We start from the raw sequence: 18,892 nt of genomic DNA on the forward strand, positions 1-18,892 counted from the left end.
GGAATATAAGACCGGATTATCAATTGGTTCCTGTTCACCTTGATTATTATCAAAAGACGGAATAAAACCTTTAGGGTTTATCTATGGGAGACAAATTGATCCTTTGATAGACTTTTCCGTGTGAGACATATATTTTTATTGTCAAAGACTGCGATTTTGGATCATAGCAGCTCTTAGTTGTGGGTGAGATCAGGTAAGGGAATCAAGTTCGCAGTATCCTGTTGGGATCAGAGGCGTAGGGAGTACAACTGTACCTTGGATCAGTGGGAGACTGATTGGGGTTCAACTACAGTTCAGTCCGAAGTTAGCTTGGAGTAGGCTAGTGTCTGTAGCGGCTTAATACGGTGTGTGTTCAATCTGGACTAGTCCCGGGGTTTTTCTGCATTTGCGGTTTCCTCGTTAAAAAAATTTCCGGTGTCTGTGTTATTTCAATTTCTGCATTATATTGTTTTATCTTTATAATTGAAATAATACAGGTTGTACGTTAGATCATCAATTAGAGTAATCCAACCTTTGGTTGTTGATTGTCATTGGTTGATCCTTGGATATTGGTCTTTGGTACCATCCAAGTTATTCCTTGTATTTGATTAGAACTCGCAGTTCTTGCTTGAGTAAATCAAATCAAGAAGAGAGGTATAAACTCGTTGATATACTTTTAATTGATTGAGTCTTGTTGATTCTCTTAAAAGTATATTCGAGTTTGTCCATACAGATTGCTAAGCGAAATATTGGGTGGTGTTGTTGGACCATCGTTTTTTCAGAAATATACCTTCATTTAGATATGGGTAGCCATAACTAAACGTGTATATTGAGTTGGCTCAATAACAGTTAACCAAAGTTAGCCATATGAACGCTTTATCTTAACCTTGTTCATCTTAATTAACACTTCTAGATCAATTGATAATCAAATGAATCTAACTGTATTACTGTTAGAGCATAGCTCGGTTGAACCCACCAAGCGTTGGTATGTCAAGTTTGGTTGTCATATTTTAGTGAATCAAAACTCATGTTAAGAGTCGCTTGATTATGCACTAGAATCAACTTCGTATAGATTAGCTTGACAGTATTAGGATATGAGACATTACAAGTATTGCGAAGACTTGAAGATGTGAAGAAGCAAGGAGCTACAAGGACAACAATCATCCTTCCACCTGAGGTTAGTGATATTTGACTTGAACTGTTTCATTCCCTAACGTATCTTTCAAGTCGTGCATACTGAAAACAAAACTGCGAACCATATTTGAACTCTAGATAGACATAGTATTAAGGAATACAATACGAGGTTTATTGCTTAACCATTAAACTTTGTAGATAAGACATCGCCACAACCATTTGAATGTTATTGTGATTATGTATGGGTATGAGGTGAGGATTTCATCCTAGGGAACAATATTTACATGTGTTCTAAGGAACTAAGTTCATAAACTTGTTTGTGAACCGAAAAGGAAATTGTCATGTGTTATTGGTTTTGTTATTCATTATCTTATGAACAACCAATATGTGTGATTGAGTATAACCGCTCACAACTTGTTTGTGTTCTTGTTAGAACTATTCACAAAGGCCTGACCTATGTATTGGTATGACTTTTATTAGTGAAACCGATCTTAAGTAATCACCTGAGATGGTATGATCGGGTTTGTGATTTTATGTCTGACCAAAACTGGGAAAAGGGGAACCGATCCTAGTAAGAGGTGCATTACATCACAAAGGGGAACCGATCCTTGTATGAGGTGCAACAGGTTTATAGAAGAAAGGGGAACCAATCCTATGGACATGTGCAACACGTTTTTAGGCAAAGGGAAACCGATCCTATGGACATGTGCAACACATTCAAGTTAGATACCATATATATGTGGGGAACCGATCCTAATACCTAGTCAACCAAATTTTGGAAAGCTAGTGTGATATGCACAGTACTCACATGGAGGTAGAACCGAAACTTGTTTTGGTAGAACTGTTAAACCCATGATTGTGATTGAATGTTATTTGATCAATCGCATAGTTCTTGAAAGTTAGATGAACCAATTCTAAACTTGTTTGGAAGTGTGGCAAATCAGTTTCAAGGTTGTAAGTATGAAAGATAACTTACAAATTTAGGATGTCGACATACTTTGAACACGTGATGTGAATGTTTATTATTTAATTGTTCAAAGTTATTCCTTAATAATTAAGGGAAGAGAATCCCAGGATCAAAACATAAATAAGTTAAGAATATTTTAGTTAAGGTTATTAATTTCATTTTGTAGGGAAATAAGAATTAGTAATGTGCATTTACTAATTAGTGATTTTCCAAGAGATTTTGATCATTATTTTTTGGACAGAGCATTTCCAGGAATTATGGAAACTGAATTTGTTCTTTAATGAATATCTTGAGAATATTTTCGGTTTTGGAAATTCCTTAGTGTCCATACTTCCTAGTCTATAAATACTTGAAGTTTGCATTTCTAACAAACTAATCCTTCGTAACAACAAACTACCTCTTGTTGTGCTGCTACTGGTGAAGACGCCTATTCGGAGAGGAGAGTAACCTAATTAGGCGAAATCTCTTATGTCCGCTGGGTTTAAAGTCTTATTTGGGATTGAGAAGCTCTAGTCAGTATCGTTGGTGGAAACTAGATAATTGCGGTTTATCTTTTGTTTTCATTGATTTGATTGACTAACTGTGGTTGAACTTTGATTGCACCTAGTTTGTTTATGCTTGAGAATATTCTCTTCTGATATAAGGTTCACTCAAACTAGTTCAGAGTTTCGACAGGGATCTTTAGACTGTTGTTAGTTCTAAAGACGATCTTGTGATAATCCATTGTTAACAGACTCCGTTTTGTGCGTGATTGATCACAAGAGATTCAAGTGATTGTATGCAGGTGTTTATTGAAGATCTAAGAAGATTTGAAAACGAAGAAGATATTGAAGATTTCTGATTTGTGAGTTCATAATCTTTGGTGTGCATACTTGTTTCGGTAAAAAGAGGATCCAATTAATAATCGATTTTATCCTTGTGATAGAATTGGATTGATTAATTGAGTAGATCGGCATCAACACAATTCTTTTGATTAAGAGTGTTGATCGCAAAATCTTAACGATTACTTCGGTAATTGAACGTGAGATAGATCTAAGGACCTGACGAAGGAGTTTATGTTAAGATAAACAGAAGAGTCTTTGTCCGACTCATATCACTTTGTTAAAGAGAGTTGATACCAAACAGATTTGTTGTTCCTCTATTGTTTGGAATACGAACCAAAGGAATTGATCCAAGTACGTGACTTATTTATAAGTTGGAGGCGTGGGAATACATACGGAACTAGGTGAACTATAGGTTTAGTTGCTTGGTCTCAACTATACGAAGTTGGTGTAATTTTGTGTAGCGGCTTAATCCTGAGAGTATTCAATTCTGGACTAGGTCCCGGGGTTTTTCTGCATTTGCAGTTTTCCTTGTTAACAAAATCTTGCTGTGTCATTTACTTTTATTTTCCGCATTGTAATTGTTTTATTATAATTAAAGTAAATCACACAAACGTTAATTCATGTTTACTTGATAAGTGAATCCTATTGTGTTTGGTTAAGTCCGAATATTTTTATCAAGTAAACATACTTCGTTGTTGTATTGTATCGATCTCGTATCCATAGACGATCAGACGAAATGTGAACCTATTAGTTGTACTGTCTCGACTCAGTCCATAGACAATCACTTTCGGAGAAAGGACTTATATGTAGGAAAAGTTTTAGATTGAGGTATATTTGGGTATCCTCGTATTTTCAATTGGTATCAGAGCAGGAAAACACGAAAAGATCTAACAATCTGTGTTTGGTGCGATCAAACCTATAAGAAATGAATCTAATAAGTGATTCAGTTAACGTACCACCAAGATTTAATGGGAAAAATTACCCATTATGGAAATCGGCTATGAAAGCTTTTCTTCAATCCCGAGATTTTAATACATGGTTATTAATCGAATACAGATATCAACGTCCGATAGACTATTCGGAGTCAGAGTTTAGACGCTTAGCATATTATACTCTTGAAGAAAGGATTCTTGCAAAGCAGAATTCTGATGGTTTGAATGCCATCATTCATGCAGTTAGTCATGATCTTCTACATCATATACTGACTTGTAAAACTTCTAGAGAAGCATGGGATATTCCTGAGACTGTATTCGAGGGAGATGAATCTGAAAAAGAAGCTAGATTTCTTTCCCTTTCATATGAATGGGAACATCTCAGTATGGATGATAACGACACTTTCAAGGTGTTTAACTCTAAACTTTCTAATATTGTTAACCCATCTTTTTTCCTTGGAAAGGCAATACCCGAAAAGGAAATAGTATGCAAAATTCTCAGATCGTTACCATCCAGATACGAGTCTAAGAAACATGCCATAATAGAAGGAAATGATCTTTGTACACTTTCTCGAAGCTCTCTTGTAGGAAAGTTAAAGATCTTTGATAGAAAAATTATGCGGAAGATCAAACTGAGAAACGTTGCCAAGAGGTTAAGGCACCCGTTGAAAAGGAGTTTGACTCAACTATTGTGCTTTTAGCGCAACGGATTAAGAACATTTTATCTATTGATAAACGTATTCCTGATACATTATCAGTTTGCCATAAAAAGGGTAATGATAAAGTTCAATGCTTCAAGTGTCGTAGATTCGGACATATGGAAAAACATTGTTCCAGCAGAATAACTAGAAAGTGCAATAGGGCGTATGTCTCCACCCTTGATGATATTCCGGAGGAAGAATCCAATGAAGAAATATCTAATTACAAGGCACTTCTTTCCAACTCTAATTGTGATGATTCCGGTGAGTCTAATCAACTCCTAGAAAAACGTAAGTTGGAAATTAAAGAAAATGAAAGGTTAAGCCTGGTACTTGAAAACCTTTTGAATTTCCTTTCAGATAAAACCTTTATGGTGAAATCTGAAAAGGAAAAAATTGGTGAAATACCAAAAGAATCAGAAACTAGTACTTCTGATAAATGGACATCACATTCTTTAAATGGAGGAAATAACCACACCACAATCTCTCGTGGAAACCTCCATCAAAATAAATTTATCAAGACTCTTCTTAAGGGGATAAAGTTTTTGAAGGATGACAAGTTTATTAGATCTCAAAAGGAAATTGCAAAATCATGCAATCACAAGAGAAAGAAAGAACGCAAGGAAGCACAGTATATTGTGCTTATAAGTCATCCAAAGGATGTCTTTGTTACCTATGGTGAGAGTAATTCTCACCTCAACACAAACTGATTGTGTTGAAGAATGCATCCTCACTTATTTCCCAAAATTCTGATTGTGAGGAAGTATAAATCTGGGCAGGTTGTTCATGAATGTTTCTTGAGTGAAAAATAGTAGATATCTTTTATTTTTGGGAAAATGGTTTCGGTTTCCATAAACCAAATTATTCCTTGATTTTCTCCCATCTTATATATTTTCTTCCTGTCCGAAAGAAGTATTTTATTTCAATGGAGAAACCAGTGAAAGAAGGGTCATCTCTTGATGATTTAGCACTCTATGCATCAGTTATGACTGAAACCCATGATGTTCCTCTTCATAATAACTCTCAAGATTCTCTAAGAAAACAGATTCTCTCTGTTAAAGGTTGCATAAGATATCATGAGCTGATGATAAAGGATTCAAAAGAAGTACTAGCTAATCTTCATTCTCAACTGTTGGAGATGAGCAATTCTACTAATGAAAAGGGAAGTGCTCAGAAGAATTTGAATCCAGTTTTTGAAAGCAATCATCATAAGAACTGAGAAAGAGAAAAATAGACATCAATTTTTGATTTCTTTCAATGATTATATTGGTCTATTATGAATAAAATTATTTGATTTATAATTTTCTTTTGATAGCTTTCGGTTTACATAGCCTGTGCTTGAATGCTTCTATATTATTGCTATGTATGTTTATGGGATGTTTGATTTCGGTTTTACTACCTTAATATTCGATCTCATATATTGTGAACCCTTGTGGTTTGAGTGACTTTTTGATTTAGCAGGATTAAGTTCTAGCCCATGTTGGTAGGCTTTATCAAAGAATCATGGGGTTCTGGTGGAAACAATATGTGAAAAAGTCACAATATGTTAAATCGGTTTTGGTTTAGCATAAAGCATATGTGTTTCGGCGGTTTTAAAATTTTGCTTGCAATTGTTAAAACCGATTTTTCAACCTTTCTCTGGTAAAGGTTGGTTGTTGTTATTCTTTTGTTTTTGCATAAGGATGACAACATGATGAATTTCGATATCAATTCTCGCTGGACGAATACACAAACTTATTGGAGAAGTGGATGCGAAATTTGAGGTAGCAATGTTGTTATTTAATTGTTTTCCAGTTTAAGAAAAGCCTGAGTTTATTTCATATATATTTATTGCTTTTGCTTAACAAAATTTCGGTACAATTGATGTTTATTCCATTATGTGTGTATGGATGTATGTGCGATTCAATTGGTTCTGGTTAAGAAAACTATTGTTATCTTGCTTTATTGTGTGGTATTAATTTTTTAGGCTTACAAAAGTTCGGTGCAATTGCGGTGCTTTAATGTCTATGTTGTTCCAATTGCTTCCGGTTGAGGTGAATAATTATGCAAGTTGATTTATTTGGTTTGTATGAATTATTTATGGCTTAAAGAAATAAAAGGTTTACGGGATGAGTTGTTTAGTCCAATTCGATTCCGGATAAGAGAAACTAAGTTAATTCTGATCTTAGTTAGACTTATCGAAGTGAGGTTTCGGTTATTCAAGTCTAATCGAATGCCTTAACTAGAAATGCTAGTTAACTAACCTAGTACTTGTATTGTTTAAAATTGAAATGTCTAAGTTTATGGATAATTAGAACCTGATGAGAAAAATAGAGTTACCTTTATTTTGATCTTATCGAATAAGCGATTGTTTTTGTACAATCAGTTTAGCAAAGGAACTAAGGTGCTTAGTTGAATTTTGGTTTTCTAAACTAAAGTGGAAAATTGTTTCCTTGATAACATATCAAAATAAAACTACTTGTAGTTTCGGTTTTGATATTTTTTATCATAACATGGTGTGTGGAACCCTCGTGCCTAACTCTACAGGTTACAAGTCTATTTTGAGATTTATAAGATTCTTTTCGTGTTGTCCTTTATTTTTTTCGTTTCTTTGCCATTTTGGACAAAAAGGGGGAGAAATATATGGAGTAAACAAGTGATACTGGCATTGATTTTATATTGATTGGTATCGCTAGGAAAAGAACGTTGGTCCTTAAACGTTTATCTAAACGAAAGAGTGAAAGCATAGACTAAGGGGGAGTAACATGTCATATTAGTGGTATAACAAAGATGTGCGGATTGAATATCTACCTATCTTCCTTAGGGGGAGTATTATCTTTATTATTATAATGTCAACAACGACATTTTTAAGGATTGAATGTATGCAGTTTACCGTGCCGTTGAATTCAGGAATCAAGTGTATGTGTAATGAATTCTTGTAATTTGTTTATCCATGTGATATAAGAGTTTTGTCACTAAAATTGACAAATGGGGAGATTGTTAGAGCATAGCTCGGTTGAACCCACCAAGCGTTGGTATGTCAAGTTTGGTTGTCATTTTTTAGTGAATCAAAACTCATGTTAAGATTCGCTTGATTATGTACTAGAGTCAACTTCGTATAGGTTAGCTTGAAAGTATTAGGATATGATACATTACAAGTAATGCGAAGACTTGAAGATGTGAAGAAGTAAGGAGCTACAAAGACAACAATCATCCTTCCACCTGAGGTTAGTGATATTTTTCTTGAACTGTTTCATTCCCTAACATATCTTTCAAGTCGTGCATATTGAAAACAAAACTGCGAAGCATATTTGAACTCTAGATAGACATAGTATTAAGGAATACAATACGAGGTTTATTGCTTAACCATTAAACTTTGTAGATAAGGCATCGCCATAATCATTTGAATGCTATTGTGATTATGTATGAGTATGAGGTGAGGATTTCATCCTAGGGAATAATGTTTACATGTGTTCTAAGGAAGTAAGTTCATAAACTTGTTTGTGAACCGAAAAGGAAATTGCCAGGTGTTATTGGTTTTGTTATTCATTGATTATCTTATGAACAACCAATATGTGTGATTGAGTATAACCTCTCACAACTTGTTTGTATTCTTGGTAGAACTATTCACAAAGGCCTGACCTATGTATTGGTATGACTTTTATTAGTGAAACTGATCTTAAGTAATCACCTGAGATGGTATGATCGGGTTTGTGATTTTATGTCTGACCAAAACTGGGAAAAGGGGAACTGATCCTAGTAAGAGGTTCAGTACATCACAAAGGGGAACCGATCCTTGTATGAGGTGCAGCAGGTTTATAGCAGAAAGGGGAACCGATCCTATGGAAATGTGCAACACGTTTTTAGGCAAAAGGGAACCGATCCTATGGACATGTGCAACACATTCAAGTTAGAAACCATATATATATGGGGAACCGATCCTAGTACCTAGTCAACCAAATTTTGAAAAGCTAGTGTGACTATGCATAGTACTCACATGGAGGTAGAACCGAAACTTGTTTTGGTAGAACCGTTAAACCCATGAATGTGATTGAATGTTATTTGATCAATCTCATAGTACTTGAAAGTCAGATTAACCAATTCTAAACTTGTTTGGATGTGTGGCAAATCGGTTTCAAGGTTCTAAGTATGAAAGAGAACTTACAAAGTTAGGATGTCGACGTACTTTGAACATGTGTTGTGAATGTTTATTATTTAATTGTGCAAAGTTATTCCTTAATAGATAAGGGAAGAGAATCCCAGGATCGAAACATAAATAAGTTAAGAATCTTTTTTAAGGTTATTAATTTCATTTTGTAGGGAAATAAGAATTAGTAATGTGCATTTACTAATTAGATATTTTCCGAGAGATTTTGATCATTATTTTTGGACAGAGCATTTCCAGGAATTATGGAAACCGAATTTGTGCTTTAATTAATATCTTGAGAATATTTTCGGTTTTGGAAATCCCTCGGTGTCCAAAATTCCTAGTCTATGAATACTTGAAGTTTGCATTTCTAGCAAACTAATCCTTCGTAACAGCAAACTACCTCTTGTTGTGCTGCTAATAGTGAAGCCGCCTATTCGGAGAGGAGAGTAACCTAATTAGGCGAAATCTCTTACGGCCGCTCGGTTTAAAGTCTTCTTTGGGATTGAGAAGCTCTAGTAAGTACCGTTGGTGTGAAACTAGATAATTGCGGTTTATCTTTTGTTTTCATTGATTTGATTGACTAACAGTGGTTGAACTTTGATTGCACCTAGTTTTTTTAAGCTTGAGAATCTTCTCTTATGATATAATATTCACTCAAACTAGTTCAGAGTTTCGACAGGGATCTTTAAACTGTTGTTAATTCTAAAGACGATCTTGTGATAATCCATTGTTAACAGACTCCGTTCTGTGCGTGATTGATCACAATAGATTCAAGTGATTGTGTGCAGGTGTTTATTGAAGATCTTATAAGATTTGAAAACGAAGATATTGAAGATTTTTGATTTGTGAGTTCATAATCTTGGTGTGCACAGTACTTGTTTCGGTAAAAAGAGGATCCAATTAATAATCGGTTTTATCCTTGTGATAGAATTGGATTGATTACTTGAGTACATCGGCATCAACACAATTCTTTCGATCAAGAGTGTTGATCGCAAAATCTTAACGATTACTTCGATAATTGAACATAAGATAGATCTAAGGACCTGACGAAGGAGTTTACGTTAAGATAAACAGAAGAGCCTTTGTCCGACTCATATCACTTGGTTGAAGAGAGTTGATATCAAACAGATTTGTTTTTTCCTTTACTGTTTGGAATACGAAGCAAAGGAATCGATCCAAGTACGTGACTTATTTATAAGTTGGAGCCGTGGGAATACATACGGAACTAGGTGAACTATAGGTTTAGTTGCTTGGTATCAACTATATGAAGTTGGTGTAATTTTATGTAGTGGATTAATCTTGAGAGTATTCAATTCTGGACTAGGTCCCGGGGTTCTTCTGCATTTGCGGTTTTCCTCATTAACAAAATCTTGTTGTGTTATTTACTTTTATTTTCCGCATTATAATTGTTTTATTATAAATAAAGTAAATCACACAAACGTTAATTCCTATTTACTTGATAAGTGAATTCTATTGTGTTTGGTTAAGTCCGCACCTTTTTATCAAGTAAACATACTTCGTTGTTGTATTGTATCGATCTCGTATATATAGATGATCACACGAAGTGTGAACCGATTAGTTGTATTGTCTCGACTCAGTCCATAGACAATCACTTTCGGAGAAAGGACTTATAGGTAGGAAAAGTTTTAGATTGAGGTATATTTGGGTACCTTCATCTTTTCAGTTACTTATAGAGTTGTTCAATTGTTTATATCCTCATAGAAGTATACAAGACACAATTGAAGCAAAATCGGATTGATTCAAAAGAATCAGTTCTTGAACATTTTAGCCACGGTTTGCAAAGATTGTATTCCTTAATTTATAAATGTATTTGTTCATGAGTATGAAATCATACTTAACTGATTTAAGAACTTGAACCACTTAACTGTGCAAACGGATACGTGAACTTAAGTTCCGTGCATTGGTCACAAGCCGACAGTTTGCAAACGGGTACGCAAACTTTAGCTCCGGACCGAACTCAGTTGAAACCGTTTGCGAACGGGTACGCAAACTTGGTTTCCAGAATTCAACAGTTAAATCAGTTTGCGAACGGGTATGCAAACTTAAGTACCCTGACTTAAACAGTTGAATAAGTTTGCGAACGGGTTTGCAAACTTCCGGGCCTGAATTCCTTCAAAGCAGTTTGTATACAAACCGCAATGTATCCAGACATGGGTTTTAGCTCTTAACTCCCATTTCAATCATTGAAACATTCTTAGAAGAGTACAATAGCTGTCTCACACAAACTATTAGCTGATAAGCAATTTTAAAGTGATTGAATGATCAATATGAAACATTCCGAGCCTACATCAAATGACTGTCTCACACAAATCATGTAAGATGTTACCAGGTGATTTTCACATGATCATCTTTTGAATTTTGTCAAGAATAATGATGAACGTGGTTAACGCAAAAATCTTTCTAACACATATTTCGAGAAAGATACAAGCAAGTTAAACTCAGCTCGAAATATCAAATGTGTGTAATGTAAAGTCTATATAGTTGTACGACTTTTATCTCAATAGGAGATAGAAAAAAATATACTTCTGAGTGATAAATGAGTTCAAGTCTCCACATATTTTTTGTTGATGAAGGTTCACAAGCTTCCCTTAGTAGTTCTTCGTCTTCAATCGGTGAACGCTGTGAAGTCTAAAGCTCAATTACACATTCTATCCTAATCCGAGACATAGCTATAAATAGACTAGAAATCAAGACTTATAGTTTTGACAACGAAACTTGACAAACAAGCTTGAGATAGCAACGCTTGCGAGTTAGACCGAGCAGTGCTCTAACACCCCCATCTCATGAGAACTCTGTCAGTCTCATACTATGCTGTTGAGAAGGAGATGCCCACGAAATACCACGTGACGGAACATGATTTGGTCTTATGGCAATGCAATAGAACAAAACATGTGCAGGATTACCTCATGACTACCCCTATCACTGGGCTTAATCAGAGCATTGGACCTCGCCAGTTTAGCTCAGTCCTTTGTTATCGTTTGGGTATTCCTTTATTGAAGCCGGTAGTTTTTGTTAGAGTTACAACAAAGATATGGATATTTTTGGTGATCATGCCCTACATTGAGATAGTGACGCAGGCCTCAAGTATCGTCACGCCCTTGTAAGGGACACATTGGTGGATGCATGTTTTCGTGTCGATGTTCTTCTTCGAAAAGAAGTGGCCTTAAGCCTTCTATCAGAAGATGGTGCTGAGTTGAGACCTGCTGATATCCTTGTTTACAACTAAGATAATAGCCGAGATAGATGCTTTGATGTTACCGGTGTCTCACCTTTCATAGGGGATGGGGTTCGCACTTTCATACCAGGTCTTGCCACTTCTAATGCAGTATCCCGTAAGCTCAACAAATATCTTGACAAACGCAGTCCCCTTCTTGCCACTTTCATATCGGTGTCTCACCTTTCATATGGGTTTGATACCTTAGTCTTCTCTACTCTTGGTGAGCTTGGTGAAGAATTTGTGGTCTTTTTAAAGAGATTAGAAGCACAATGCTTGTCACGATTTTAATGCAAAACAATGAATTATTTGTTTCATAGGGTTGGGCTTACTATTCAGAAAGGTGTTGGTGTTGGAGCCCAATTTATTGCTAGGCTTCCAACCAACACTTTGTAATTCACTTTCATTTTACCAAGGATGAATGGATGATAAAGAAGAAAAAAAAATACTACATAAAAAATAAGACAACATTAAATCTCGGATCTTTTTATGTATATATAAGACACAAATCCATCGGCGGATTGACGGTTCATATTTGTTGTCATGTGAACACGCGCGTGACAGCAGGACTCCAAACTCTGTTCCATCTTGGTAACTTCTCGGAAGTAAAAGCTGAAATTATTGTGCTGGAGCTAAAAACCACCACTCGAACCTGATTTTCCACAGCCCATTCTCCAGCACAAATGATAGCCACGAATTCAGCAAAAATTCAGCAAACTAGTTAGTAGCCAACCCCAATCCACCCGCAACAGCTACAACAAAATCACCGATGCTACATCTCCCAATAAAGCCGTACCTGCATTCCCAGGATTTCCTGTTGATGCACCATCACATCATAACAGGCTAACAGCAACTTAGGAGCAGAAGGAAGCTGAAATATACATCTAAAATTTTCACATTATGCACCAGCCAAAATTCTTCAACACCTGCAGATCACAAGGGGGGTTCCACATTCACCAGAGAATTGAATGACTCTTCTTTTTAAAACCCCAACTTTCAGCACTTCATTATCAAAAACCATTCTCTTCCTTAAGAACCACAGCTCCCTCATAGTGACAAAAGCAGCAATTTCCAAAATTCCTTGACTGCCTGACTTTTATTCCTAGTATATATCAGCACATCATCGAAAGACGAAGGTTGCTCACTGCTCAGTAGACAAAGTTCTAGGTGTCTATGTTGAAAGGAACTTTCGAGAGCACAAACACGCAGCAGAAGACTGCGCGTGATAAAATTAGGCGCTCATGATGCGAAAACTAGTTGAGATGTTTTTCTTCTTATCTCAGTAATGTGTAACCTAGATGGTTTAGCTCAATGAACTAGTAGTAGCCTAGTGCAGATGTCGTGCTACGATGAAATTGTGTAAGTAGTGTAACTAGGAATAAGCAAGTTAAAAAGATGCTTCGACTTTCTTAGCAGTTTTATCAGTGATAGAATGTTACAAACAGGTAAATGAATAGTTTATGGCAGAAAAGAGGAAATGGTCTCTTCAGAATTGAAACAGAAATGAAGGCGCAAATAACATTATCTACAAAGCTGTACCACTAGCTATTCAACTTATAAGTTTGCTAAAGTTAGCTATTCTGAGGACGACCTTGTAGTAGGCACAGTATCAACTAGTTGCTCCAAAACCTATTACTGGAATAAGAAAACCTGCGTGAAATCCTTCCGAACACGAATTAAATAAAAGCATCTTACCTATCTCTTCATCTTTCACATCAAAGATTCAGGTTCATTATAAATTAATGGCATAAATGTGTACTTCGACCAACTCATTGGAAGCAAGACTCCTTACTTTAGCAGAGAGAACATTTCTATTCACTAGAAATCAACAGCATAAGCTACTTCGACGAACTTATTAAAACTAATAATTTCAAGAAAACAAGCAAAATAACCAACGGCGGAAGGTAATCTGATCAAAGTAATTTGATGAGAACAATGAGCAAGTTTATAATGAGAATGGCCACATAAATACATCAAATGTGATGAACAAGGGCACGATCACCTCAAATTAAGCAACCACCCTACAAGTACTCAAACTTAGACCATTTCTCAATAAACCAAATTCAGAGATTGATGTAAAGTGATAATATTAATAATCATACAAAGTAAGAACAATAGACCAACCAACCTTTATTGCAAACTTGCAATACAGAATTACCAAAATAAAAATCATATCTTTAATGTTTCAAAGACAGGATATTTAGCTACAAATTAAGACTGAATAATCACATATATGGAAGTCAACAAAATTTAAGCTTTGATGCAACTCAAGTACAAGGTTTGTCACAAATTTCATTATTCAGCGATACTGTAATTTCAAAACACTAACTTTGCAATTCAAAACAAACTCTTACCTTGAAACACCACAATTCATTCTTCATTTATAATCAAATGAGGGAATCGGAGCACTGGGTGTATCAAAACTCTCCAAAATCTCTGTCTTACTCCCTCCACTTGACTTATCTTCCTTCTTCTTCTCGCCACCAAACAATCCACCAAGCCATGACGAAGCTGAACCCGAACTAGAATCCTCCATAGACATAGCAGAACCCATCTGAGGCTGCTGACCAGGCAATTGCCCCATAGGAAACCCTGGCGGCATCCCTGGTGGCATCCCCTCTTCCATAGGTATATTAACAGGAGGGCTCAAAACCCTATTTAACATAATCCCAGCTCCTTCAATCATAGCAAGTAGAACACCACCAAATAAAGCAGATCTTGAAGCAGGACCAAGACCTTGTCTCATCTGTAAAAAACCCCCAGTAGCTGCACCAGCAAAAATCGAATTCCAAGGGTCTTCTTTTTGACGAACATAGACCATTGTACAATCAAATGCAGAAAATAAACCACCCCATACTGCAAAACTACCACCAACTCGCGGTGCATTCATACGAACAGCTTGTGTACCTCCAACTAGTCTTTCTCCTTTAGGTGAGTTATAGATTCCTTTCAAGAAATGAAAAGCCGAACCACCAACAGCTCCCATACCAAAAGCACCACCAATATCATCTAAGATTCGATCTGGACATGGTTCTCGTGATGTTTCTGGAGTTCCCATTAATTTTTACACGGTAAAAGAAAAGGGAAGGATTTTTTTGGGGGGAGGTCTAGGGTTTTTGGAAGAGAGAAAGAGGAACCCTAATTCTGCAGAAGAAGAAGTGTTGGCATAAACAAATGAAACACTTCATACGGGAACTCTAATTCTGCAGAAGAAGAAGTGCTGGCTAAACAAATGGAGACAACGCCATATGGAAAATCAGAGCAGTGATAAGGGGTGACTTCTTTCTTTTTCAATTGTGTATCACACCGGCCTGGAATACTATTAGGCCGGTTCATATGGGCATGGCTAAGCGGCAAATTTGTAAACTAGTCATGCGAGGTCTAGTTTCTACCGAGCAGTGGAGTCGCTCGGCGATAGGGAGTTAATCACTCGGTCAAAATTGTATCGACGTCAATTTTCACTCCATCGCTTAGTACTTAAACATAACTAAAAATGCATGACAATTATGTTTAAGACTTCGTGCACCAAATATAATATTTTAATCTGGTTTTAAAACTCAGCTCAAAGTTTTGTGCACAAACAAGCGTTGTTTTAAAATAGACCAAATTGAAAAAGTGATAGTATCTTCTTTTTTTTCTTTTATAAACAGAGGTAGTAATATTTTATTATCATATATAAAATATTATAATATTATATTTATGATATAAAATAATTATGGAGCGATGAACTTTTGATCGGTTGACCAACCCTTTGTCGCTCGACGAAGTATATCTCGCTTAGTGCTTTTTACCATAGTGGCACAACCCATTTGTTAGTCCATCTGGCATGTATTTTTCTTTATTTTGTCGATTCCTATGTCCTCAACAAATTCGAAGTATATGCATTTTAAATACAAAAGTTAGTTCGTTCTAAATGTTCCAAATTTTCATATATAAGTTAGTTTTTATTTGATTGTAAAACATGTTGTGCACTTGTTGTTTGACTAATTTCTGGAAAATTCGTCTTACTAAAAGGCGAGTTGAATGTAAGTTTTTGTCTCTTAGAGTTTTATCATATGTTAGAGCTGCTCCGTGGAACATGTAGATATTGGTATGTCAAGTCTATTAAATTTATAAGCTAAAGCTCACGTATGAATCGGTTACAAAAATCATATTTTGGAATATATTGGATTTAGATTGTAGAGGAGTATAAGATGGAACACCTCAAGAGACTTTGATCGTTTGAGTTGATCAAACTGTCGAAATAATGTAGTACAATATTAGTTTCCCATTACTCTTTGTATGCTTTTCGAATATAGATTTGCCAAACATTCAGAAAACCCATTATCGGACAGCAAAAGATGTTCTTAGTCATCACTGTTGATGTTTCGGAAATACAAGAGTTGTAATTTTTTGAAACTACTCAGCTTTTGAAAATAGAAACTATACTTTTATGAAATTAATGAGCTAGTCAAAATATGTATTTGCTGATATACTTTCAAAAACTAAACCTGTAATTTTCGGAATTTTATTGCCCGTTGCACAGGTTTTGAAAATAGAATCAACTAACTTTCGAAAATTAATGTCTAAAACTATTTCTCGATATTTTTGGAGAATACAAGGAAATCAATATCAAGGACAAACCATGACGTACATATTTTATGATCATGGACAACGAATACCTTCGGCACTCAAAGATGGAAGCTCGACACGTTCTAGTTAGTCACCTTTGGCAATGTTAGCAACAATAAGACATGATATCACTTCCTCCTTAGGGATATTCATCTTGATGGAGTCAAGTATGTAATTTAGGTAAGTTAGTGATAACTAATGGGAGTTATATGTTATCCAAGTAAAAGTTATCTACAAAAATTGACGGAAAGATTATTGGTAAAAAAAAAAATCGCTTATGTTATACTTAGCATAAGCATTTGTGAGCTTGCTATAACTCAGAGCTCGCGATAATTTTTAAGATATCATAAACGTTAATCAGTGTTAGATTTTCAAGTATATTATATTGGAAATATTACAAAAAATCAATTCTATAATTCAAGTATATTATATTTTCAAGTATATTATATTGGAAATATTATAGTTTCAAAATCAATTCTACAATCAGTAAGCATTTGTTTCAACCATAGAAGTTGAGTACATCATATGTAATATGCTTCGCGTGTTGATAAAGATTGTGAGTATTGTTTCATACTATGTCAGAAACAAGATTTAGTTCTACATAGGAAAATCCTCCTGATGTCCTTTTTTATCTTCCGCATATTCCACCCAATCTACATCAGAATAAGTTGTAAGATTAATGATAGTAAAAGTATTTGATTGACCGGATTTAATAGTGTTATTAACATATCTGATGATCTTTTTTTCTATAGTGATATGTTACTCTCCGGGATGAGCTTGAAATCTTGCACAACAACCTATACTGAAAGCAATGTCATGTCATGTTGTTGTCAGGAAAAGAAAACTTCCAATAATGGATCTATATAGTTTCGGATCCACTTTGTATTATTTCTTTTATGTCTTTGTGGGTTTCCAGTGTTAGACATGGGGGTAGCTTTCGAGTGAAATTTTCAATACCAAATCTTTTAAAAGGTTCCTTGCCTATTTTTCTTAGACATTTTAATTCCATCCTTATGTTGATGAATCTGTAATCTTAAGAAGAATTCTAATTCACCAACGTTGGTCATCTCAAATTCCTTACTATAGGAGGTTAGGAATTCTTCAACAAGTATCTTGAAAGTAGATACATAGATGATATAATCAATGAGGATTTGAGCAATCAATACATCCTTGATATTCCATTTAGGTTGTGTTTGAAATCAGAGAAAGGAAACAATTCCATGGAATCAGTATCATCGGGGAGGGAAGGAAAGACTTTCCATGGAATTATGTGGGATTAAGTTAAAAACATACTATAGACCACTTTTTTTTATATATAAATGTTTCATGGAAATAAATTCATAACTTCCAAATCCTTTAGGTTGAGCAATATAAACCTCTTCCTTAACACATCCTTTCAAGAATGCAAGTTTAATGTCCATTTAGTATAGCTTAATTTTGAGAAATATTATGGAATCAGGTTGAGCTATGGGATCAAAAGTCTTATCAAAATCGATTCCTTGAATTTGAGAGTATCTTGAACTACAAGTCTTACATTACTTCGGATCAATACCTCTTTGAGGTGTATACACCTTTCTTGAAGAACCGTTAAGTAATATAGATGTTGTAAAAATAGACAAACATTAATCAGTCATAATACATCATTTATCACATAAATCTAAACTATCAACAACTCATATTATTTAAGTTATGCTTGTTTCCATACATATATGAATCATAATATGATGACGGTGTAATTTATTTTAATGTTTATAAACAAGATAAAACTCTGGAAACTGGGACCGAGATCTAAGATATTTTGCACATATGATTGAATTTTTCTTGGCTTAAAACGTACACGAATCATATTGTTAGAGAACTTCTTGGTTGAACCCACAAGTTTTGTTATCTTAAGCTTGTTGTCAAAGCTAGATGCACAAAACTATATCTTGATTTCTAGTCTACAAAGTCAAGTCTCGAACTAGACATATAAGTTGGTAGTTGAGTATCAGACATCATCCTCGAAGACATTTGGAGAACTTCATCAACAAGGTATGTGAAGATTGAATCATTTTATGTACTCACAAGTTTTACCATTCTATCTATTTGGGACTATGTCGATTGTATGACTTCTAGTATTTATTACAAAGAAAAAATTATGAGTCAAGCTTGTCTTGTTAAACATTTCGAAATATGATTCAAGCATTGGATTTTCATAGATCCTTAACAATATTAGTTCAAAACAATTTATTGTTCAAGAATTAATTTTGTGAATTATTTGAAAATTTCCCAAGCAATGATTATATCATTTCGGCTCAGGGTAGGTTGGCGAACTATCTCGCAAACCCTAGATATCTGAGTTTCTGGAATACATGATGGTTGGCGAACCAGTTCGCAAACCTTG

General features: G+C 35.1%; 1 protein-coding gene across 1 annotated transcript; it reads right to left on the bottom strand.

Annotated features, from left to right (window-relative positions):
* Positions 1–13,991: 13,991 nt before the first annotated feature.
* LOC113289619 (mitochondrial import inner membrane translocase subunit TIM17-2-like) lies at positions 13,992–15,123 on the bottom strand. The gene has a single exon (XM_026538937.1). The coding sequence runs from the start codon at positions 14,954–14,956 to the stop codon at positions 14,276–14,278; it is 681 nt and encodes a 226-aa protein (XP_026394722.1). The 5' UTR covers positions 14,957–15,123; the 3' UTR covers positions 13,992–14,275.
* Positions 15,124–18,892: the final 3,769 nt, after the last annotated feature.

This window comes from Papaver somniferum, chromosome 6 (genome assembly GCF_003573695.1).
Source record: "Papaver somniferum cultivar HN1 chromosome 6, ASM357369v1, whole genome shotgun sequence".
Lineage (NCBI taxonomy): Eukaryota > Viridiplantae > Streptophyta > Magnoliopsida > Ranunculales > Papaveraceae > Papaver > Papaver somniferum.